This window comes from Pelodiscus sinensis, chromosome 2 (genome assembly GCF_052426305.1).
Source record: "Pelodiscus sinensis isolate ZL-2025 chromosome 2, ASM5242630v1, whole genome shotgun sequence".
NCBI classification, from domain to species: Eukaryota; Metazoa; Chordata; order Testudines; family Trionychidae; genus Pelodiscus; species Pelodiscus sinensis.
The window spans coordinates 220,384,437-220,409,768 of NC_143053.1; the positions used below are offsets into that span (position 1 = coordinate 220,384,437).

Here is a 25,332-nt window from a genome sequence, read left to right on the forward strand (position 1 = left end):
AAGAACCCCTTCTCTCAGTATAGTGAGTGTCTACACTCAAATGCTATAATTGTACAAATGCAGTACTGCAGCTATACCAGTTTAAGGGTAGGCATACCCTGAAACAATGCCTTTGAGAGGAATGAATTGCTCCGCACATTAGAATGGAGTGTTAACTCTAAAACCCACGGTTCTGGAGAACTGCACCAAACACCATCTAAACATAGGAATCTATGTGTGGAAAGCCTTGTTATCTTAATTTCTTCATGAGATAATACATGCCAAATCCTCTGTGCAAGTGAGCAGAGGCCTCCTTCCCCCCACAGCCCACTTGAAGATGAGGAATAGTGGTCTAGAGAAGGATAAGACCCATGCTGGTGAAAAACATATATTGGTAGGCCTCCAGCAGCCTAGCAGATTGCTTGTGTGAGGACCCCAGAATCTACCAACTTGATCAGACAAGTAGTATATCAAAGGAGTGGGGCCATGCCATGGGAGCAAGGCAAAGCGGGCTCCCTTTGAGGGCTGTACTTATGGCTCTGGATTGTGCTGATTTAGGGTCTGCAACTCTTTCATTGAGTAGCCTCTCATCCCCTAGACCAAGCTGAGCTCAGTTCCACGGGAGAATCTACCGCATCATGACCTTCCCCAAAGAACGTGAAAGGGCATGATTGTTAATTGGCAACATAGGCAAACATTAAAAGAGCTTATTGTATTAACGGTGATCTATACATTAGTCTAAAATAAGAATAATAAAGATGATGTCACTGTACATTCACACATAATAGTTTATTGGAAAGCCCATTCAAAATCTCACTAATTATAATGCGGTCAGTCTATTATAATGCTTAAGTTCTGTTACACTCTCTTTCATTGTCATTTAGGGCCCCGTTCAACTCTTATAACACTCAATAGAAAGAACTTTTTTGACACTGATGGGAGTTGAGCCAAACCCTTCATTTGCTAAGTAATAGTTATGAACATTCATAATGCCAGATTCATTTATGAGCAGTAGTTTTTAAGTTTATTGTGTGTTGTCTAAAGGAAAAGCCATTAATCATTTCTGTGAAACATACGTGCAAGATGTCCAAATTATCTGAAGTCTGGCAACTTTCTTTTCCTAAAAATAGATGGAAGTTGTCTTCATTGCTGGCTCTTTTTATTGCTACATATGAAATGTCACTGATGCAAAGGTTACTAGCTGAAAAACAAATGTTTGACAAGGCAATTGGAATTTCCATAGCAAAAAGTAATCTTAACTAACTGTCAGGATCATTTCCAAATGAAGCCTGAAGAAAAACATTTGCAAGCTGGAACATAAGACTGCATCTATTTCATTAGTTAGGGTTTGCTTTCTTTTTTCACAAAGGCAAGTCGCTATGGCCCTAATTAAAAAAAACAACCATCTAATAATCAATAAGAAGTACCCATTAAAATGTTTTTCACTTTAGTTCCAACTTCCAAAATTGGAATTATGGCAAACCCCTGAGTAATACCCACAGATGAGAATGGGAGTTATACATTTATGAAGAAATGATCATTGACAAATCCTCCATGTGTTCCCATCCTGTAAGGTGCTGCATTTCTCTGACAACCTCTGAATGGGCTCTGTTTCCTGTGGACTGCTCCTATTTCAATACATTGGAGCCAGAGCATGCTTGTTCGAAGCCAAAGGCACTCAGCATCCTAACTGAAAAATATTGCACATCTATTTACAAATGCAACAGAGTTCTCCATCCTATAGCTATTCAACAGGTATTTTATGAAGGGGGAGTATTCCTAAGATACCTAATATAACTTGCAAAGGTAAATATTAAAATCCTCTCATGGAATACCCATAATAGGCACATTAAGAAGGGAATTCATCATTTTGTGAGTTCAGAACTAATAATTTCTCCCTCATTTTGGATCCAAAATGTCCCAGCTCCCTTCTCCCTTGATCTCTACCTCTTCCCAGTAACTGGGACACCCAAGCCTCCATTTGGTGTTTCTGAAGGAGTTACACGTCCTTTCCCACCATTTCATGATTTAGTAAAACTGGCAAACCTTCTCTACACAGCATCAGGAAGGGCAGTGAGATAGCCACATTGCCTATGTTGTTTCTTTGAGGAGAATCCTCACCTGGAACAGCTGCTGCCTCTCAGAGAAGTAAAAGATTTCTGCAGATAGAATCTTGTGCCTCTTGTGGCAGAACACAGCCCTGCCTTGCTGAAGTCACAGGATGAATGATCCATAGAACTAAAATGCCTCAGGACCTCATTGAACCATAACTCAGAAACACGCATCAAGAGATTCTACAGGAATTTCAAGGGGCATTTTTCACTGAGAACTGTTGTGATAATTGGCCTACACATTTACCCTAATGGTAAGCTCAGCTGTAAAAAGTGAGTGTAAATTCATGAATTGTCACAATGGCCTGTCATATAAATCAGTTTACAGTGTAAGAAGGAGACAGAAAGACTGAATTCATTTAAACAGAAAGGGTTTTACTGATACTATTCAAGGACTATGTTTATGACTGGTAAATAAGAGAAGCAGGGACAGAAAATCAATGAACCAAAATTAGTGTGTTGGAATTAGGCTTATTGGTGGACAAAGTAATGAGAAGATGATCTATTCCATCCAGCACTATCTTTCTGGGTTCTTAGAAAGAAAAAGACTTTCAGGGAAAATTAGCAGAAGCTGCAGTTGTGTGCAGTGAGCTTTATTACCATAGTTCCATCCCCATCATCTCTCGGGATCCCAGACCACCTTTGCCTTAATCCTGAGATATGTCCTGACCAGATCAGGCCAGAGAGAGGGGCTCAGATGGCACTGCCACCTCCAATGGCTTCAGATAAATCTTAGCCATTGCTTGGGATGCAAAACAATTTCCCCTCCTTCTTCCCCACATACCCTTTTTTTCCCCACTTCTTTCCCCTCTTTCTCCTTTCTGTTTATTATGAGTCTAGATTAGCTGGTCAAGACTGCATGTTCTGCAATCCTGCTATGAGGCTGTGACCAGGAAGAGGCAACTAAAAGCAATGCCCTAAACAGCCCATTACTGGTACAAGTTTGCCACGTCTCCAAGTGGCTGATAAGAAGATATATTTTTCCAGCAGTAAGGTTGCCAGTGAAAGTCAACACCAGAGACAGAAGCTCCATTTACTAGCTTTGCTGTTCTTTTCTTTCCCTTTTTGTGTGTGTTTTGTCTTTTAAGTAACAGGATCAGACTTTAATACCACCATCAATAACAGTTCCAGGCCATCTCAACTAACTTTTTCTCTTGTCCCCAAAAGGATAGCTATTACCATCTTTGATACCATCTAAAATGTTGTCCAACCAGGGTTTTTTTTTTTCCTTTTACAAACTCTCTCCAGCTAAAGGGAAAGGGAACAAGAGATGTTGTTAAAATGAAAGCCTTATTTAATACTTTACATTTCAAATGCTTTAATTGTTTTCCCTTCTTTCCTGTATTGTCAATAAAAAGTTAAAAGGCCTTTTAATGATGTGTTTGCTATGGCACTAAGCACTCTGAGGTCTCTGCATAACAAAATCCTAAACCTTGTTTAAAGTTGGACTGTGACTGGGTTATGACCCAGTGACCTTTGACTCTTTGGGTATATAAACTGCATCTAAATTAACACAACAGAACCCTTCAGTTTAGATGAATGAAACCCAAACTGGAGGAATTTACAGAGTTTAGTCCTGAGACAAGCTCTCCCTACATGAAATTAGGTATCAGTGCAAATGAATAATTCAAAGGGTTTTGCAGAAATTAAACAGCCCTAATTATTTCCATGGGAAATTTTCATTTTGCTCCAAATAGAGTTTAATTCTGCAAGAACTTATATGGTAAAGAGAAGAAAAAGTCCATCTGCTGAGGTACATGACAGGACAATTAACAGATACACAATTAGCAACCACACATGGCAGAGAAAGGTGAGCTGACACCTCCACCAACATCCATTTTCCCATCAACGTGCTAGATGATCTGAAAGGATATATGTGGCAGGATGGAAATATGGCATGGTTTGTGCAGTGGCACTGGCTATGTCTACAACAGAGCTGGAAGACTGTAATTTGCAACTAAGCCAAGGACATGGAGCTGCAGTGGCAGGGGCACGCTATCCCAAGAGTACACTTAGGATTTCAGATTACATCGTACGTGACAGTGAGCCTGTTCCCCTGCTGGTACCACAATGACTATACTTCCAGTTTTAATGGTAGCACAGGATTGCTGGCCACTTTAAGGTGAGACTGGGCCCTCTTACTCATGATAAGCAAAGTTAAGAAGCCCATGGAGCATGAGGTTTGTAAAGTATATTTATTTCCCTTTATTGGTGTTCTCTGACTTAACTTTCTGTCAGTTCCTTTCAGTCTTAAATGAATCCTGTTACTGACTAGGATAAATATATTTTCCTGAGCATCACTGAATGAATAATATTGTAGGTCATTAAATCCCCCAGAACAATTGTGAAAAAAAGTCTATCTGTAAATTAAAATATATATCACTATTTAATCTTCAGGAAATTGTTGCCTTATCAAGTGCTTAAATCAATCAGTAATATGATGCAAACCAATTATCTGCTAAAGGCACTTTAGTTCGCTCCCTTTGGTGGTAGAATCCTTCACACACTCCTCACCTTCCCAGGTCTCACTCACACACTGTATAGCAATCAAAGCTAATGCAGAGTTAGTTTATCTTTCTTCTTTCTTTCTCTCTCTCTTCCTTTTTGCCTTCTGTAATTTTCCTGACTTGACTTCAAAATATAATCATCACTAGAGTACAATGCTGTGATGTTATTGGCATATTGCCTGTTATATTCAACAACTTTTATATCATGAAAAAAATCCCAGCTTTTAAAGAAAGAAACTTGAGATTTTTCTTTCCTGCTGTTCAAGTTAATGCATTTAGCAGATGGCACTGTTAACGACTCATGTTTTTAATAAGATTAAACTGGATTATTGAATTTTAGAGAGAATTTTGTCTGATTATCACAGCCTTGTAATAACATTTCTTTAAATGTTTCTAGAGACATTGTTTATACTATATATAAATCAATCTTTAATGTAATAACTGCACCCAGAATAAGGAAAGCCTAAAGAAGTGACTAATCCAACCAGAGCTTACTAGAAGAAATAATCAGGCCCAATTAAATTGTACCAGAATAAAACTGGGGTAAATCTGAGTAGAAAAGGCCCACGACTTCAAAAGGATTACCTAGACTAATGCGGATTATTTATACAAGTATTCAAATAATGTAATTTACCCAAGCAATAAACATACATAAATGCTATGCATCAAACTACTTTGTTAAAAAATGTTTAAACAGTTCTGGATGACAAATACATTTGAAAATGCTACAATCTTAAAGCACCACAATCTGCTTGAGAAAATTCCACTGGCTGAAAACAGGTTGAATAAGTTATTCTTAATAAACTATTTGCTCTGCTATAATTATCCAGCAAGTGACTCAACATATGCCATGCTGTGAAGACAGAAATCATACCTATTGAAAATGCATGAGTTCTATAGAAGGATATATCTACACTTCACACCACTTCAAGGGGCGTTCCGTGTATGTACCTGCCTAGCCTCTCTAGCAGCGGTGTAGATAGCAGTGTAGGCAGGGAAAGGCTCCAGCAGCTAGAATACTGAAGGGGAAAGTTTCACCAGCTCCCTTCTTCTGAAGACCTTCCCCACTGCAAGAAAAAGCTCCAGCTCTGCAGTGGCAGTGAGGTAATACTTCACCAGCTACTAGATGCTGGAAGCATCTCCCAATGCAAGGAAAGACATCAGCATCAGGGAGGCAATGAGGAAAAGCTGCCAACTCTCTGCTTCTGGAGCCCTTCCCTGATTCAGGGAAAGACTCTGGCAGTGGAGGTAGGGGCAGGGAGTGAGAAGAGACTCTGATAGCTCCCAGATCCTGGAGCCTTTCCCTTCTGCAGGGGAAAAGTTTTGGCAGAGGGGAGGTCTAGGAATGGCTAAGCCTTTTCCAGCTGCTTCCCTGCTGTCAGAGTCTTTCCTCACCGCAGTGAAAGATTCTGGGGGTGCTGATGAAGTTTTTCTAACTCTCTCCCCATACCAATAGATATGCATCACAGCATGGACACAGCCTGCTTTTTCACTGAGGCCTGTAGCTACAGGTACACTGCACACCACTGAGGCTATGTCTACAATGCCATTTTTTTCGGCAGAAGATATGTAAATTGTGCTCTTATTTGCATATCTTCTGCTGATCCTTTTTGCGGAAGAGGTTTTGCCGCTAAAAAGCCCCGTGTAGACGGAGTCATTTATCAGAAAAAACTCCTTTTGCGCAAGAACCTGTAAACCTCATTTTTTTGAGGAATAGGGGATCTTTAAAAAAGGGTTTTTTTCCGACAAATGGCCCCTTCTACACAGGGCTTTTAGCGGCAAAACCTCTTCCACAAAAAGGATCGGCAGAAGATATGCAAATGAGAGCACAATTTGCATATCTTCTGAAGAAAAAAAATGGCAGTGTAGACATATCCTGAAAGTGGTGTGCAATGCAGAGCTAGCCTTGGAGAAGAACCAGCAAGATATACATCACCACTACCTACATAATCACTGATTCCAAGCACTCAACAGGGATTTCACATTTCGTATTTATGGATTTCTCTTGCTTCTGTCAAAATTGAATTGCTCTGTTTAAGAAATGAAATAAACCATAGTTCAGAAAGCAGACCTAAGGAGGGATTCCTCCCCTGCTTTTTTGCTCCAAACCCTTTATGACACATAAAAAGCTTGGCATGGTAACAGGGTGGCTTGACCTTTTATAAGGACTAAAAAACTAGTTATGAAACAGGCACACCTGAGCAGAGATCAGGTGATTCCCCTATAAGAGAAGTAGGAAACCACAGGAAGGGTGGATGCTTAGGGAGAACAACCAGAGCAAGTTGTGGCAGACACTGCAGAAGAGCTACAGTGAGAATCAGACCCATCACAATAAGTTAAGGGTGTGAGCCCAGAAGCTGGACACTTGAGAGTCAGGCAGAGCAGACTCTATGGGTTAAGAATGAAGATACTGCAGCCAGGTTGCCCTGGGAGTGGCTGGCTGAAGCAGCAAAAGCTCCAGAGAGGAGGGCCTGAGAATAGGAAGAGAAATTGTGTGTGGACTTTAATTTGGGACCTGGAGTTTTATTTTGAGTTTATTTTATGTCAATAAATTAGACTATTAGACTAAAAGCCATGTAGAGTTTATTTGAGGAGCCCAACAAGGGAAACTGACATGAAGAGTCATTTGTAGAGCTGCTTTGAGGCCACGTGTGTGGAGCCAGGAAGAGTGCCACACACAATCATGGGCCCCTAAAGAGCGGGAAAATATGTCTTAAAACTACATAGCTCCCCTGCCTCATTTGTGAGTTCAGCACTGCACCTCATAGAAGTTCAGCACAAAAATCTCACCCGCTATTCCTTTAGGAGTTTACTCCATAGTAATTTAGTCATATTTACCCATAAACTATGTTTTAAAAAACAAACTTTTTCACGTCTTCCAGTCTTGTCCACCACACATCCCCAGCGCCTCTTTCCTGAGCTACACAGGATTAAGTCCAATGTATTTGTATTGAATGAAAGTCAATGGAGCTACTACTCTTGATAAATACCAATGTAAATAAAGTTAGAATCTGTTTCTATAACTTCACCTACCAGAAAACAAGTAGTCAAAAAGAATGGGCAAGAGAGACTACAATAAAGTCAGCAGCCCATCTAATTTCCCTGCATTCTACTTTTTTTTAAATCTGGAAGCATGAAATTATCTAACAGCAAGTCTATTCTTTCTATGTTTTTATTTTATTTATTCTCCTTTCCAGCATTGTTGTCCAGAAGATACTAGAACACAAGGGCTACATCTACACTGGCATGATTTTCCGAAAATGCTTTTAACAGAAAAGTTTTCCGTTAAAAGCATTTTCGGAAAAGCACGTCTAGATTGGCAGGATGCTTTTCTGCAAAAGCACTTTTTGCAAAAAAGTGTCCGTGGCCAATCTAGATGAGGTTTTTCGCAAAAAAGCCCCGATCGCCATTTTCGTGATCGCGGCTTTTTTGCGGAAAACATTACTTTGCTGTTTACACCTTCCCTCTTGCGCAAATGATTTGCACAAGAGGGCTTTTGCCCAAGTGGGAGCAGTACAGTATTTCTGCAAGAACACTGACGATCTTACATGAGATCGTCAGTGTTCTTGTGGAAATTCAAATGGCCAGTGTAGACAGCTAGCAAGTTTTTCCTCAAAATCAGATGATTTTGCGGAAAAACTTGCCAGTCTAGACACAGCCACTTTGTAAAGATGATAAATAAGTTGGAGAGACTGTATGAAGTCACTAATTGAAACACGAATGCCAATGAACACTTGGTTTCAGCACTGGTTACTGGCAGCTATGGAATCATAAAAGGACACCTTCCTTCCTCTTGCTTGTCAGGATCTTGACCTCAATTCCATCAAGACACAACAGGAACACCTGGACAATGGAAGGAGGGGGGAAAATGGGTGAATGGTTGGTGTACTAGAGGGCACTGAAAGGTCTTGACCAGTCTTTTATCTTCCAATATTGGATCCAGTCTCATACATCAAACCTCTCAGTTAAATGAGGTCCAAGACTCTGATTTCTCATCTGGTGGAATGGGTGACTCTCTCCTTGAAAAATCATGTGGAGAAGCAGAAATTGCTTGCATCATGATCCATTTCTTTTGACAGTTAAACAACCTTCCTCTTTCACATTTCAGCTGACTCTCCTGACACGAGTATGAATAGGGTTTGGTGTGCTCATTCATGAAAGAAAGAGGAACTGAGTGCCACAGAAGAAAAACTACCAAATTCATGGGAGGACACAATAGAATTCATGCTTATTTGCTTCTTCTGAAGAGCTCTGGTTTCACTTCTGAATCTAGACATGGACGAGAGGCAGACCATAGGACTGGGAGTCATTGGACCTGCTGTCTATTCTTGGCTGTATCTATTCTTGCTGGGTGACCTTGGGCAAGTCACATTTTCCTCTGTCTCAGTTTCCCCATCTATAAAATGTAGCTAATGAAACAGACCTACTATTAAGAACAAACAGAATCTGTTTAAAGGGATTTGATCTCTCTCAGTCTGTCAGCAGCATTCTTTCCCTCTAATTTGCTTTTTTTTCACAGCCTTCTAGGGCTTCAAACTAAGATTTAGGCTCTGCTTAATTCTTGAGCAGATGTGCATTAAAGTGCCCCCCCTAAGTCTGCACTGTCCATGAAAGGGCTGGCTAAGATTGCAGTCCTCTTATCAATGGAGCACAGAAACTATTTCCTGGCTATTCTGTTGGGGCTGGGAGCAATGGGCAGCTCTGCCCTGTGTCACTTGGGCAGGATACTGCACCTGTAAAGAGATACAACAGTATGAACACTCCCCTCTGCACAGAGAGCTCTCGGAGGTGATCTGCCATAGGATGTCAGCAGTGCTTCCCAACAGTTCCTCACCACTCTCAATTCAGGGCTGTCTCTCCCAGGCACAATCTAGCCATGCAAGACCAAGGATCCATTTTAATAAAGAGGTGATTCTAGGCAAATGCCATCAGAAATTATTCTAAGATGCAAGGCCAGATTGCTGTGAAATTATAGTTATGAGATTATTCCCACATTTAATTGTGCAAGCAGAATTATTCTGATAGCATCACTTCCCTGGGAATAGAGTCCAAGGGCCATGTTTAATAATTAAAAACTCATCTTCCTTGTTGAAAGGTTAGACAAGTTCCAGTATTTTAACAGACTTGAAAATGGTAATCTTGTTAGCTTTAAGAGTAACAGACCCTATACCAAGCTGGGTGAAGACAGATGGCCATTGTGTTGAGGCGATTGCTAATGAGCAGGGAAAGACATCCTGTATTTATCTGTTGTGCTGACAGCGTTGGAGGAAAACAGATAAATTGGATTAGTTGTCATTCAGTAGTCTTCCATTTTGTTATGAAAAATGAATCTTTAATATCTACACTTTGTGTATTTGTGTATATGTAAAAGTGTTTTTGGAGAGTACTTCTAATCTTTGCTCTCTGCAAAAATGATTATACCTTTTTGATATTAAATAGGAAAATTTCAAGCATTATGGTTAACATTCTCAAAGCAGTGCAGGAGATATAGCCACAATTATTTACCACTACTTGATGGAAGCCTCTTTCAAACATGTGCTTTACCCAAACACAAATTATGTTCTAGTCAAATGAGTTATTCGGCTCAACAGAGATAAGTAGATTAAATTTGAAAATATTCAGTTTCTATGATAAAAAGATCTGAAAGCTTCATACCTCTCTATTGAGTACTTTAATTATAGAAAACAAGGTTACCTCCAACATTCTGCACACATGAATAAAGAACTCTTTTACCTGGGTCGTGCCTACCTCAAGAGCTAAAAAGGCTGACCCATTGGCCAATGACAAGTACAGAGTCACATGTATGAATGCTCATTCCACATATTAGTCTCCATAAATTAGACTAACTAATCTCTTGAAACTGATGGAAGCAAATACTTGCCCTCCAACATTTTCAGGGTAAAGTTGTTCTAATATTTAACAGTTTAGATCTTTCTGGACTGAGGAGTAGATGAGCTGCTTCTTTGACTGACAGTTGTGGTTTTTTTCTTTTGCCCTATTATTTTCTGTGAGGTGGAGTTTGCAATTTTGGCAGTTGACTGTAGTATTGAGGGAAAGTTTGCCTCTAATAAACACAGTTACTTGTAAGCATTTTTTTCCAGACAACTCACTCATGTAATAAAGAAACCCCAACAAACTATCACATACCAAAAACATCTGATAATAGAATTCATCAGGTAGAAGCACAAACCCAAAAGTGATACTCAGGGAAAAACTAAAGAAATGTCAAATGAACTGAAGATCCAGGTGTGCTACCTAAAGTTTCTCTATTCTACTTTAAAGATGCTATGTGAAGGACATTTATTTTTAAATGGTTTTATACCCTCCATCCTTGTATCATTTAAAGGAGAATATTTGAAAGGGTTTTTTCCCCACTACTTAGAAATGCCAGGAATGTAAAATCTGGTTTCCCCTGATTTTCCTCAAGGGCATCTTGAATGTTTCAGAATATGTTTGTGGTATTGAAACGTCAATTATGTCTAAAATGACCATTAGTTAATGAAACTAAACGAGTGTTAAGAACCCAAAAACACAAATATTTAAAACAAAAATTGGCACAGTGAGGACAACATCCTTCCCCTTCTCATTTATTCAGTTTTCTCTCACTTGAGTCTTTTTAATGTTATCATTATCCAGTTTTTTAAGCGGCATTTTCTAGAATAAATCAAGATCTGAATTTCTAGCATAAAAAAATTCCAGCAGAAAAAAATCCCCTTTTAAAAGCAGACAAAAATCCCACATCTCTACCTAGAATAAAGGAACCAAAAAGATCTCTCACACACTGTTTTGTTTTGTTTTTTGGCAAGTCACCATTAACTTACAAAATAATGCAGTTTAGTAACACAGACTAAAAAAGACAAGCTAATAAAAATAACTTTATAAAGGGCCAGTGAAACTTAAAGTATTAGTGTGGTAAGTCAACAGTATGCAACGCCCAGCTATACATTCCACCACAGTGGATACATTGAGAAATCTCTCTGAAAGTGTGCAATCTTGACTTAGAGAAATAACATGGTCTTCAATGTGTTGAACCTAGAAAGAGGAGTGAATGGAATTAGATTGAAAAGTTATTGTATGTTTAGGCAGCATACGGTCCTGGAATGCTGCTCCAAGCTGGAAGAACTCCACTAAAAAAGGCATGCAGTAGTGGCGTAATCTTGATAAATACCATTGGATGTCTATAAACTATTTATTGTTAAGAAAAATTCAAAACAAAACTAAAAAGGAAGAATCTGTATAACAGAGTGTGAATAGGATTATGGAAAGACCCAAACAAAATCTGTGACTCAAAGAATAAAATCTTTTTGTATTCTCTGTTTTTGGTAATGAGGTCAAAAACAATTTGGAATATTACATATTAATTCAGCAACTATTTAGGAAGTAAAGCTTTAAGAAAAACAACTAGCAACAAATATGATTGACTCAGTCTATTCCCCTATAACATGACATGGTTTTAATTAAGGAAGAATGTCAGCATGGAGCAGACCTAAAAGGTTTGTAGGAATGAGTGCATTCAAATGTTGTGTGTGTGTGGAATGAGGGTTAAGCTTTCTGTTGTAAACTTCACATGTTTTATGTTAATGTAACTGTTTAAGCCCTTGCATTTCTGATGATGTCTTTTGACAGGAAAGGGAGTATTTGTTTTGTCTGACTTTACATTCTCAGGAAAGCATTGCTACAACTACACACAAAACTATGTCTATTCTTTATTGTGACCTCTGCCTTTCAAAAGGAACAGTTCAGATGCATTTTCCAGAAAATGGAGGTATGAAATTCCCTCTCTTATGGAAAAATCTTACCTGGGTAATCATTCTTGTCTATGTCTGAGTCTCCTCTTAGAGTAAAGCCAAATCCCGCAGGCATGGACTGTGAGGCCCAGACCCCATTGAGAACCTGTGAAGGATTAGCATTTAACCCATTCCGGTGTCCATTGTAAATGAGCACTTTGCCTCTTCTGTCTTCTCCTGCAAATGGTGCACCAATTGCAATGTCTGTAATAGAGTAAAAAGAACCAACACAGTTAAAATAGAGACAGAATTAACTCTGACAGGAAAAGGAGACCATAGGGGCTTGTGTTATATGTTAACAAGAACAGGGGCTTAATCAGTTTTTCTTTATTCCATAGATTCTGTTTCAAGACAAATTCATAAAAAATGTTTAATAGTGCTTTAGCGTTTCAAACTTTCATGTCCTATGATTGTAATGAGTTAATTTTTATGTAAAAAGGGCTTCACATTATAATACATAGACAACACACATCCATTATTAATTGCACATTGTCCTTTGTCATGTTTTAGAGCAATCCATGAGATTTAATAAATGGAGACTGAAATAACGGCTAATGTTACATTAATCTGTATAAACTAAACATACACGGTGAAATGTTCCCTGTTTTCTCCATTGCCTAATTAATTAGCAACAGCTCTTTAAGAAGCTTTGCTTTGTGGCTCCTTCTTCCAGTTTAAAAAAAACAAAACAGTGATGGCAATAAATAAATAAATAAATAAATATACACCACCACATTGTGAACAGTCAACTTTACAGCATGGAGAAGGAAAAACAGGAATGAAGTGGAGTAATGACATACAACCAGTTTGGCTTGTATATAAAACACTTTAAAATAAAATGTGAAACATATGCTTTGTTTTTATGAACAATAAAGATAAATAAATACTATAAAAAAAGCTCTAGAAGAGGATTCTGAATAGGAGAAAAATATAGAGTAATAGACAGTCTTACGGGGAATGCAAAGCTGTAATCCATTCAAAGGACTTTTTGGATTGTCATAAACCAAAAGAATAAGCTAGAACTGTTCATGAAAGTAGCAGATCCCTGAAAGTAATTTTATTCTATTAATTCTTGTAGGACCTTATGCTATTTAGAATTTATATTCATTACATACAACAAACACTCCCATGCTACTATTCTGGTACAGGTTACACCTCTCTTAACCAGGAATCTCTGGTTTGGCATGAGCCTAGTTAGATGCTCCTGGATGAAAGAACCCTGGAGAAGGATGGACAGTTGCTGGGAGCCCATTGGGTCTGGTGATGCTGGTGCTGCAGCAGCCAGGGCAGTGGCAATGTGCCAGGGCAGTCCAGGCAGTGGTGGAATACTATTTGGGAGGCCTGACACCAGGGAGCAGACCCAGGATCATGGCTGCCCAGGAGGGGAAGCCTGGCTGGGGCCATGTCAGCCAAGGCAGTGGCAGGGCTGTAATATCCTGGATGGCAGCACCAGGTCTGCAGCAGCCCACCAGGGGGAGGCCAGGCTGGGCCATGGCAGCCCAATAGAAGCAGCACAGCTGGGGCTGCAGATGCAGCAGTCCAGGAGGGAAAATATGGCCATGGCCACGGCAGCCTGGCAGAAGGAACATGGCCAACCACGTGCCAAATGGCAGGTAGTGGTACCGGGGCTGGGACTGGCCAGCAGTCAGCCTGGCTGGACTGAAGGAACCAGCAGTGGGCTAAGGGGCTGGTGTCAGGGGGCCTCATCTGGGACCGGTCAGGGTGCCGGACCATGGAGATCCAATCTGTACAAAAATCAAAGAAACAGTCATGATGACTAAGTAGATATATACCTGTATATTTATAGCTGCCTCTGGAATTTCTACTTCATGCATCTGACAAAGTGGGTCTTTGCCCACAAAAGCTTATGCTCCAATACATCTGTTAGTCTACAAGGTTCCACAGGTCTTCTTGTGGTTTATACAGATTCAGACTAACATGGCTACCCCTCTGATATTAGGTATCATAAAAGTGTAGCTAGGCACTTAGTAGAATTTGCAAGTACCCTTAGGTGCCCAGTTTCTACAAATCAATGGGAATTAGGTGCCTAGGCAGTGGTACTTTTCACAAAAGATCCTCCTAACTGCTTCAGCCTGGGACTGTGAACAAGATGCCCTACCTCAGGGGTGGCAAACCTGAGGGCTTATGAGCCGCATGCAGCTCTTCAAATTAAAAATTGTGGCTCCTGCGCCCGTGGCTCTTCAAGGGGCAGCCGTGTGAAAGACAGAGCCGCGGGGGTACCATGCATTCTTCAAAACGGCTGCTCAAAATGGCCGCAGGGTAATGCCTGCCTTGCTCTTAAAAGACCAGGCCCTTTTTTTCTTTGCTCGACCAAACACTGTGGTTGGTTACCTCCCCTCTCCCCCCCAACAACTTTGTGGTATATTCACCACTATTTGGGCTCTTCATCTGTAACGGATTGGCCACCCCTGCTCTACCTCTTTAAACCTCTTGAAGCCTGATGTGTGAATGAGTTCTCCATTTAAGTCTGCTGAGTGGTGTGTGGGATGGAGGGAATTGACAAAAAAAATAAAGGCTTACCTACACTTAAAATGATACAGCAGCAAAGCTGCACCACTGCAGCTCTGTGGCTGTAGTGATTCAGTGTAGATACCACCTAGGCTGACAGGAGGGGTTCTTTGCTTGGCATCAGTAATTCATCTTTCTAAGAAACAGTATCTAGATTGAGGGAAGAATTCTTTTATCAACTGAACACTGTCTATACGGGGATTTAGGTCAGTGCCAGTCAGGAATGTGGATTTTTTATGACCCTTACTGACATAATGAAATCAACCTAATTACGAAGGGTGTGTCTAGACTACAGGGTTTTGTCTACAAAAGTGGACTTTTGTCGACAAAACTATACCTGTGTCCACACTACCGCTGAGTTCTGTCGACATAACGTCGACAGAACTCAGCAGTTTTGTCGACGCTGGTAAACCTCATTTTACGAGGCATAACGCCTTCTGTCGACAGAGTTCTGTTGATAGAAAGCGTTATTGCATATAAACTGTCCTTGCGTCTACACTGCTATGTCAACAAAGCAGCTTGCTTTGTCGACAGAACTGAATGTAGCGTAGACGCTCTTTGTCGACAGAAGCTTTGTCGACAGTATCTGTCGACAAAGCTTCTGTCGTCAAAACCCTGTAGTCTAGACGTACCCTTAGTATAGACTAGGCCTAAGAACAGACTGAATCAGAAAGACAGACTGAAGGAACAGCTGAAAGCACGTGACTGTGTCTGGAAGAAACCTGGCAAGAGGTTTTTTGTATCCTGGGTGCAGGCAGAAGAGATTGCTCTAGAAGCTGTGAGCAAACAAAGCTATTTCCTGTTATTTGATTCCCTCTGCATTCAGATACACATGACTTTGTACGTTCTTTGTAAATAAACAAAACTGCTTCAAAAATATCTATCACCATTTTCTGCTCTCAACTAGAACACCCACAGGGTCAAAAAGCCGTTTGAGTCAAAAAGGGGCAATTCTGCTCTGAAGTGTGAGATCTAGTTTCCAAAGGTGAGAGGTTGTGAGCTGGAATTCCTATTGAATCAAGATGGAGCAAAAAATGGAAGTGCTTGCAGAAATCAAAAGTGGCTAGGAGGATTTTAAAGAAGAACTAAAACAAAGGCTGGAGGTTTTTCAGAAAGAGCTTGGAGATTATTACTGACTGAGATAAGTTCTGTATTACAACGAAGTGCCTAAATAGAATGGGGAAATGCACTCAGACTCCAATGGTAAAAGAGATTGATGAGGCGATCGCAAATGGAATACCATTTGTGATGTTTTGGGGAATAACCCAGACCAATAAAAGGTTCAGTCATCACCTGCCCTGTCACCATGGGTGCCCATATACTATGTAGCTTCAGATCAGACAGATGCAGATGCAGTAGCATGCCAATAAGCACAAGGTCTCTTCCTTGCTTCCCATCAGCCAACTTGCAGGGTGACCCCTATGGACCTTCCAGTCTTGAGTCTCCTCAAGTTCATCCACCCAATTTTTTATCTATCAGACTCTTGGCCTTTTACTCTCTGGTTTGTAATCCCTGAAGGTGGAAAATGAGCCCCCAGGCACTAGCTTCCTTTGGGATACCTACTCTACACAGTTCACACATCAGAGATGGTTTTGGGGTAAAAATAAACAAAGGTTCGTTCAACAGAAAAATCATAGCTTCAGATATGAAGTTGTAAAGAGAAGCAAACATAAACAAGTTACATAGGAAATAAACAATGGTGCAACCACAGGCTTTGGACTTTCGAATTAGATTAAAACCCATTTTCTCATACAAGTTACTCATTGCCTTTCAACTGTTTCCCACCATGCCCCCATCATATATGAGGATCCAGCATTTCACAGACAGCTCCTGCCAAGTGAGAGTCCCTCTGTTTCTGGGTACTTTTCACTTCAAGACACTTTCATTTAAAAAAAAAAATTTTTTTCAGTTTTTTTTTCTGTTGGTCACTACAAAGATTCAAAGTGCGGATATCCCATTGTCATGGGCTACATTTAAATGGCAGGCTTCTTGCACAAGAATGACTGTTCTTGCGCAAAAACTTGCGGAGTGTCTACACTGCATAAGTGTTGTTGTGCAAGTAAATTTACAGTAAAGTGTCAGAACAGAGGGCTTCTTGTGTAGGAGTTACTCCTCTCCCCGTGAGGAATAAGCCCTCTTGCACAAGAGCTCTTGCTCAAGAAGGCAGTGTGAACGGGCAACAGGTGAAAATGGCCATCAGAGCTTTCTTGCGCAAGAGAGCGTTCACACTGCCATGGACGCTCTTGAGCAAAAGCACATCTCTTGCGCAAAAGCACATGGCAGTGTGGATGTGCTCTTATACAAGACCTTTTGCGCAAGAACTCTTGTGCAAAACAGTTCTTGTGCAAGAAGCCTGCAGTGTAGACATAGCCAGAATGTCATAACTTCCATGACCCATTGTTGCCTTTTCCTTGGTGTCCAATGGATTATTACTTGGTCTTGATTTTGTGCTCCCCACTCCTGCAAGATGTATTTGAAATTGCAGTATAATTTATGAGCAGAATTTTCTCTATATATGAATACACCGATTCATAACAACAGTCTGTAAACATCTCTCAGAAAGACCATCAAGTTCATGACATTATACATTTTTATAAAATGTATACTCAACATATTTCTGTGTACAGTAACACTGGGCATAATCAGTTGATTCAACTGATTGTCCTTTAGGGTTCAGGTCCACCCTGTTCTCCCCTTGGGTTGTCTGGACCCCACTTATCGCACCATTGGCTACCGGTTTTTCTACAGAATTAGTAGTGATCATTCAAGCTTTAGTCAATCTGGAACTTGCCAATCAAGATGAGCTGTAGCTAGGATTTGTGGAACTAAAAACTCAGCTCCAGAGGGAAATCAAAGGGTCACTGACCACAGTGGAAGGCAGCCACTTGGTTTAGAAATTGAATCAACCAAAGGAATTGGGTAAGACCAGACATTTATAATAGTTTTCTACCCTGTTCATAACTCACAGAAGTTCAAAGGAGAGAGGTTGGGATCAGTCATATAAAACTTCACTATCTCTATGGGCAAAACTCCCTCAGAGGCTTATTTGTGTCAATTCAATATTGCAGCTCAGATTAATTGTTGGAAAAAAGGACTGAAAGGGTGTCTATTAGCAACCAGCTAGGGTGGCCCAGCTCTAATGGTGTTACAGAATTTAACTCCAGAAGAAACTGAGATATCCAGACTTGATACAAGCCCTAGAGATGCATTTTGGAGCTAGACATCAATTTTAAAAAAGCAGAGTACAGCTAAGAGCTAGGAGAGGGGAAGATGAAACCCCACCTGAATTGGCAGGAAATCTACAGAGACTCATGTTCCTGGTATATCCAGATGCAACTGAGTCCTTCTAGAACAGATTAGCTATAAATTGGTCCATTGCCAAACAGCTGGACATATGCTTGCAGACCAAGATCAGTGAAAGGAGAGCAAAGAAGCTCTGAGAGGCTGTCAGATTTACTACAGAACTTGAATCTTTTCTAGCAGCAGTTCACCTAAGGAAGCAATACCTGGAACTGCTCATGGCATTCATTGACCTAACCAAAACATTTGATTCTATCAATCATGAAGCCCAGTGGAAGGTGCTGTGTAGTTTTGGTTGTCCAGAGAAATTTATTTCCATCCTCAGACTGCTTCATGATGGGATGACTGTCACCATTTTTGAGCAATGGCTCATACACCAAACCATTCATCATTCACACCTGTATCAGGGCTGTCTTATTACTCTGACACTCTTCTCCTTTACCTTGCTATGATCCTGATTCTCATCTGTGACTGCCTTCCTCACAGAACTGGGACTGAATGTCATATGGATGGCCAACTCCTCAGTCTCTAACATCTGCTAACATAATGTAAGATCATACGAATTGACATCACTAACCTCAATATGTAGAAGACTGTGATTCTTGCATACACAGAAGTCAACTTGCAAAGCACCCTAAATATTTGTACAGATGTCTATGACAGTCAAAGACTTCTCAACACTGGGAAAACCAAAGTACTCTACCTGCACAAACTATGCTTTGGGAGATATGGCTGCCCAGGTACAGAAAATGGTTCACATTTTCCAGGGGTTCTCTGCTAATGGTGATTAGTAGAGTACAAAGGGCCAGCATTAACAGAACTTAAATACAGGATCCACTGTGCCAGCATATCCTTCGGAAAACTACTCAAACAAGCCTTCAACTATAGGAATCTGCAAACAGGCACCAAGATCTTGGTTTACAAAGCAGTTGTTATCCCCTCCCTTCTCTATAGGTTTCAGACCTGAGTATCCTACAAATGACATCAAGCAGTTGGAGCAGTTCCAGCAGTGCTGCCGCAGAGGGATTCCCATGATCAGCTGGGAAGACCAACATCAGCATTCTCTCTGCAGCCAACATCAGCAGTATAGAAGTGCCGGTCATGAAATACCAACTCTGCAGGGCTGGCCACTGTATACATGTGCCTGACATTCGCCTCCTGAAGCAAGTACTTTACTCTCAGGTCAGAGAACAAGGGCTCATGGAGAGCAGTGTAAACGTTTCAAAGATATACTTAAAGAACATTCTTATCTATTACCACGAACAGATGATATCCTAGATACTGTAGCACATTGTCTGGTTTTTCACACTGGAACTTAGAAGTCGGTATCAGAAAGTAGAAGTAGATGCAAAAAAGGGAAAAAGAGCTCTCTCAGCAGGACAATTTTTGTGGCCATGTAAAGTGGTGGTTTTGACTTATGTTTGCCGCCTTGGAGAGGAATACATGACATGCCCCTGCCCCTCTAAGCCTGTCTGTTTTATCTTGGTGCATGTGAAAGCATTTGAACAGGCACTAAAACATTTAAAAATGGTCTGTGATCAGATGAAGTCTGACAATTTGAAACCAAACCCAAAGAAATTAGCACTGTTTCAAAAAGATAATGTACCTTGGGCATACAGTTAGCAAGAAGGGAATTTCCACTGCCAAAAAACTGAGGCTGTACAGAGCCAGCTAACTCCCTAAACACAGATGTGAAATGTTTTATAAAGCTCTGTTTCTGTTACAGAAAGTTCATTTATGTGTTTGCCATTTGTGAGAAACCATTTCAATGGTCAGCGGCGTGTAATGTAGCATAATGCTCTAATATAGGCCAAGAAAGGAACAGCTTTTTCAACCCCCCTTTCCTGCTAGACATGGATGCTCGTAAAGCATTGCTCATGTTTTGAGAGAGGTATTGACACAAGAACACAAGGAAACTGAGGGGGTGGTAGCTTATTGTAGCAAAAGTCGCTTAAGTTTTCCTTAGAGAAATTATTGCACCACCTGAAAGGAGTAGTTAAATCTACACAATATTTTCATTATTATTTGTATGAATGGAAGTCTGCAGAGGCTTTTAAAATCCAGAAATCCTGAAAGACTGCTACCAGCTTGCCATAGCAAAGCTATGATTGCACAGTGTGACAGGGCATGCAAGCCCCACACTCCTGCCGAAGCGCCGCTGTCACAGGCAGGAGGGCGAGTGGCACGGCAACAGTCCAGCAGCGTGTGTGCCAATGCTCTGGGCAGCTCAGACATGGCTGCGGGGAGTACGCGTGGGGTGGGGGGAAAGGAGGTGTCCGCCGTGCGGCACGCTCAGCGCTCTATGCGGTGCAGCATTTAAAAATGGCGCGCTGCTAGATCAATGGGGGAGGAAGGAGGATGGCTGCGGGGAAGGAGGAGGGCCTGGGTGGGAGCACTGAGTGAGAGCCTCCGGGACAGGACTTTGAAGGAGCTGAGGACCTTGGCGACTGACTTCGCAGGTAGCGGTCTGTAAGGTCGGAGAGGTATGAAATGACCCATGGCGGGACCCCCTGGCAAGGCCCGCAGGTTGGCATGTTATAGGCAGTGTCCCCATCAACCAAAGGGAGAGTGCAGGTTTCTACCCCTCGGGGCCCTGGGTCACAACCCGGTGGAGAGGGTGGGCCCGGGTCCCCTTACTCCTCCTGGCGCCCGGGTGCACAGGTGGAGGTTTTGTTGGCGGTGTGCCAATTGAGGCACCACAGACCAGAATAAAGACACCCTGGGATGGATAAGGGTGTTATACTCAAAGAATATTGGTTCAGGGCACAAGGACCGCATGTCTCAGGGCAAATCGCGTGGAGCACTGGTGAAACGGATGGAGGGAATATAGTCAAATTATAAGGACAGTGGGGGGGAAATGCCGTTGCGTGCCCCCTCTTTGGGGTAGGAGCTACAGAATGGGGGGGGTGCCCTGTTCCCTGAACGCACCCCTACACTCAGTCACACACAGGTCTGGCCATGTACACATGGCAATGTTGATGACTTATCCACACAGCCTTGTTTGTGCAGGACAGCAAGATATTAGTTGCTCAAGGAGAGGAGTGGGCCAACTTCCTCTAATTCACATTAGCATGCATGTTCTTGGTTCATCCTTGAACAAGCCGGGTGCGGCTGCAAGAATGGACCCCAGAACAACTAAAATATTCCCATCTAGAGGATCCTGATTTCAAGATAGCGTGTGACTGGAAAATCAGATAGCATACCTAGCCACCCTGTAACATAATGTCATTTAACAACATTACAGTAAAAGATTTCTAGCCATAGTGGGAAAGCTTGGAATTTAAATTTGAAATATTGTATTGGGAAACTTTCTAAGGGGTGATGGGAAAAATCAAGGGGTGATGGATGCAGATACCTGCGAACTGTGCAAGATGAACTGAAAAAGGAGTGTTTGAGATCATGTCATGATCTTTAAAAAGCTGGACATTTTGAGGTTACAAAACCATTAGCCAAGCTAAGGGAAACTTCTATATGGTAAAATACAAGCAGGACTTAGAAAGTTGGTGCAGGAAATATGATGCTTGCATTGCAAAAAGAGGTCCCCCTAAACCTAGAAGAAACCCGTTGCAGTAGTATCCTTTGGGACAACAATGGAGCTCATTGTTGTTGGATGTTCTTGGGCCATTACCGGAGACAGGGGCTGGCAATTATGGCTGCCAGTAGCTATGGACTACTTCACAAAATAGCCTATGGCTATTAATAGGCAATTAATAGGTTGTGGCAATAGCAATGGTCTAGTGAATGAACTTTTTACCAGATATGGAGTCTCATGTGAGTTTCACACAGGTCAGGGGATTGAATCCAAAGTGTTTAAAAAGGTCTGAGAGATTCTAGACAGACAAAAAGCTTGCACCCAACCCACAAACTTACAATATGAAGGGATGATAAAAAAGTTCAGTAGGATTTTGTGTGATCAGTTGCCTGCCTTAGTAGAACAGCACTGAAAGGACAGCGAGTAGCATTCCTTTTGATGGCTTAGTCAATAAACATGCAAAGTGTACCCCAGCACTCCTCATGTTAGGGAGTGAGCTACGTATCCCAACAAACCTCTTGTAGAGAGGTCCTGAAGAGGGACATAGCCAACTGGGCTAAGAAGGGACAATAATATTTAAGTGTTAATGTATGTTCGACATTAGCATTGACATAAATGGGACTATTCATTCACATTTAACAGGATATGACCCTTAATTTCCTCCTTGTTAGAATTAGTGAGTGTGTCAGGAATTCACTTGGCTCTGGGCATGGTTGCCTAGCAACCCAATGAGGTTGGCTGCACCCAATAAACCTTCACTAAGTAACTGTGCTCCCTGATTAGGCAGAAGGGTCAATGGGTCACCATTTAAGTATCAACAGCAGCACAATGGTAGCTCAATGTAGTCTATGCCTGAAGCCATGCCAAATCATTCACCGCTTGCTCCACCCCATGCCTGCTCTGCTCCAGGCCTAGTCACTGCCTGCCTCTGAACCCCCTGATTTATAACTCCTGGTTCTGATCATTGACTTGTCTCAATCACAACTCTGGCACTCCTGTTGATTCTGCTCTGACCTCTACATCAGCCTCCTATTCCAACCACTAGGTTATTCTGTCTACTACATGTTGTGTGACAGAGAGATGCTCATTGCTTTCAGTATCACATTTACATGTTAAAAGTGGAGGACGGACTTTTTTTTTAAAGCATCCTCTAACTCCTATAGTTGTCTCCAAGAACTGGGAAGAAAGTCATCTTCAGACTCAAGTAGCATCATATTCAGTCCACAAACAATTTGCTTGTAACATACAATATATATACATTACGTACCATTAAATCCATCCTGGTTGAGATCTCCAAGGTGAGCAATTGCACTGCCGAATCTACCAAACACTTCAGTGCCTGACAGAATCTGTGCATCTCGGAAGTAGAAGGCACTTTCCTGCAAGTATAGGTAAACTTGCCCTACTTCCTTAGGTTTACTCTCAAATTCACGCTCCATAAAGAGAGGGGCGCCAACTAGGATGTCATCTAAACTAGAGGAATAAAAACAAAACAAAACATCAATGGGAAATTCAGCCAAAGAACCTGATTCTGGAATAAATGACAGAGCAGCAGAAATAGTCTCACAATATGTATTTCATAGATATAAACCAATAATATCAAATAGGTATCTGGGACCAGATTCAAAGCCTGCTGAAGTTAATAGGAAAGCTCACATTGATTTCAGTGAGACAAAGTTAGTGAGATAATATCTACTGAATCAACTTCTTTTGGCAAGAGAGACAGGCTTTCTAGCCACATTTACTTCAGTAGGTATTGGATCAGGCTCATGGCATGAAAATCTTCTGTTACTGTGAAACACTATTATTACTTGACTGTGATACATTTAACTTTGGCAAGCACTGTATTTCCTTGTCATCATGCCAATGATCTTTATTTAATTGAGAACAGAGCTTTTTCTACCTTGAGACTGAAAAGATCTCTGAAAAGTCTTCATAGCAAGGAACAAACCCATATGAGAGAGACACAATACATTCTAAATTTATCTTAACTCTTATGTAAAAAGCATATAAAATGTACGAGATGCTACCTGTGGTGTCCAACACACTAGCCACATGTGGCTATTTGACTAGTTGAGTGTGACTAGTTGGCTTGAACAATGTGGCTAGTTGGCCAGTTGAGTGTGGTTAGTTTGTTATAGCAGTAGCCATTTCTGCAGAGTCCTATTGGTTTAGCACCGTGGTGTTCAACCAGTTCTCAAGCAATAGCCACTATAGTGCAATACTCTACATCATACACAAGTTAACAGAGAATGAGTTATTTTCTATGTTTTTAATCACCAGATACAAGTGAAATTCAATAAATTCTATATAATTTTGAATTCTAAGTCAAAACACCTCTTATCTAAAAATTCAATAGAACTTCTCCATAAGGAAAAATAATTTAAATGTAAAGTTACTTTTATTTAGTTGTTCCATTGCTTAAAATATTAGTTACCATCCTATGCTGCACATATTCTGAAAAGGGGAAGGAAGCAGATGCTGAATGAACAAACACATATTAAAGCTGTGGGGTTTTTTACCCACATTAAAATACTCAAAATCTTTCTCTTTTTATTAAAGATGCTAGCCATTTGGACAGTATGTTAACTGAGATTGGTGAGTGCCACAAAAAGAAAACATGATATTCGTGTCCACGAATGCTATATTTTACCATCTGTATAACAATTATTTTGCATACACTATATATGACACCATAGTTCTATCATCCTCCTAGCATGCATTATTATTATGATGATGATTTTATTGTAGAGGCTAGGAGCCTCCACTGAGATCAGGGCTTGGTTGTGTTAAACATGACATAAATCATTTAGTAAGAGATGGTCCCTGTTCCAAAATCTTTAACCAGACCAAAGAGACAAAGGAAAGAGGGGGAAAGGGGGCATTATTATCCCTGTTTTATACAGAGGAAGTGAGGCCCAGAGAAAATAAGACAGATTTTTAAAGGATCAGATAGGCACCTAGTGGAATTTTCAAAAGTACTAACTCTCATAGGAGTTGGGTACCTTGGCACTTCTGAAAATTCCATTAGATGCATATGAGTATCTTTAGATGCATAAACATCTTTTAAAAGATAAGCCTAAGAGACTTGCCTAAGGGTGCACTGAAAGCCCATGGCAGGGTCAGGAATTGAAGCCACATCTCCTAAATCTCAGTCTAGTGCCTTCACCATAGGACCAATCTTTTCTTAATTAATATTGTAAGTGATAAGGTGAATTTTCAATACGTGATATCTTCTGGCTCTGCCTCCTGCCTTGCTCCTGGGGTGACATCTGCCCTGGAGACTCTAAAAGGAGAAATCCTTGTATTTGGAGGATAGGTCCATCAGTGTCTAGTAGGTAGGATGGACAAGGATGCTGGTTCCTAGCCTCTGTTTGCTAGAAGCTGGGAATTCGTGACAGGGGATGGATCACTTGATTATTGCCTCTTCTGTTTATTCCTTCTGGAACTCTGGGCACCAGCCATTGTCTAATGACAGGATAGTGGGGTAGATGGACCTTTGGTCTCGCCCAGTGTGGCTGTTCTTATGTTCCTATTTCTCTGAGCAAAAGAACTGCTGTTGTATGTGACATTGCAGGAAACACCAG

The 25,332-nt window shown here is 41.0% G+C and overlaps 1 protein-coding gene across 1 annotated transcript in view; it reads right to left on the reverse strand.

Moving 5' to 3' along the window:
• ITGA8 (integrin subunit alpha 8) overlaps positions 1-25,332 on the reverse strand; it is a 175,690-nt gene that overhangs the window by 107,563 nt on the left and 42,795 nt on the right. The window contains exons 12-13 of the mRNA XM_075922446.2: positions 23,013-23,218; positions 12,397-12,588 (exon numbers count right to left, since the gene is read on the reverse strand). Coding sequence (XP_075778561.2) covers positions 12,397-12,588; positions 23,013-23,218 — 398 coding nt within the window. The remainder of the gene's footprint in view (positions 1-12,396; positions 12,589-23,012; positions 23,219-25,332) is intronic.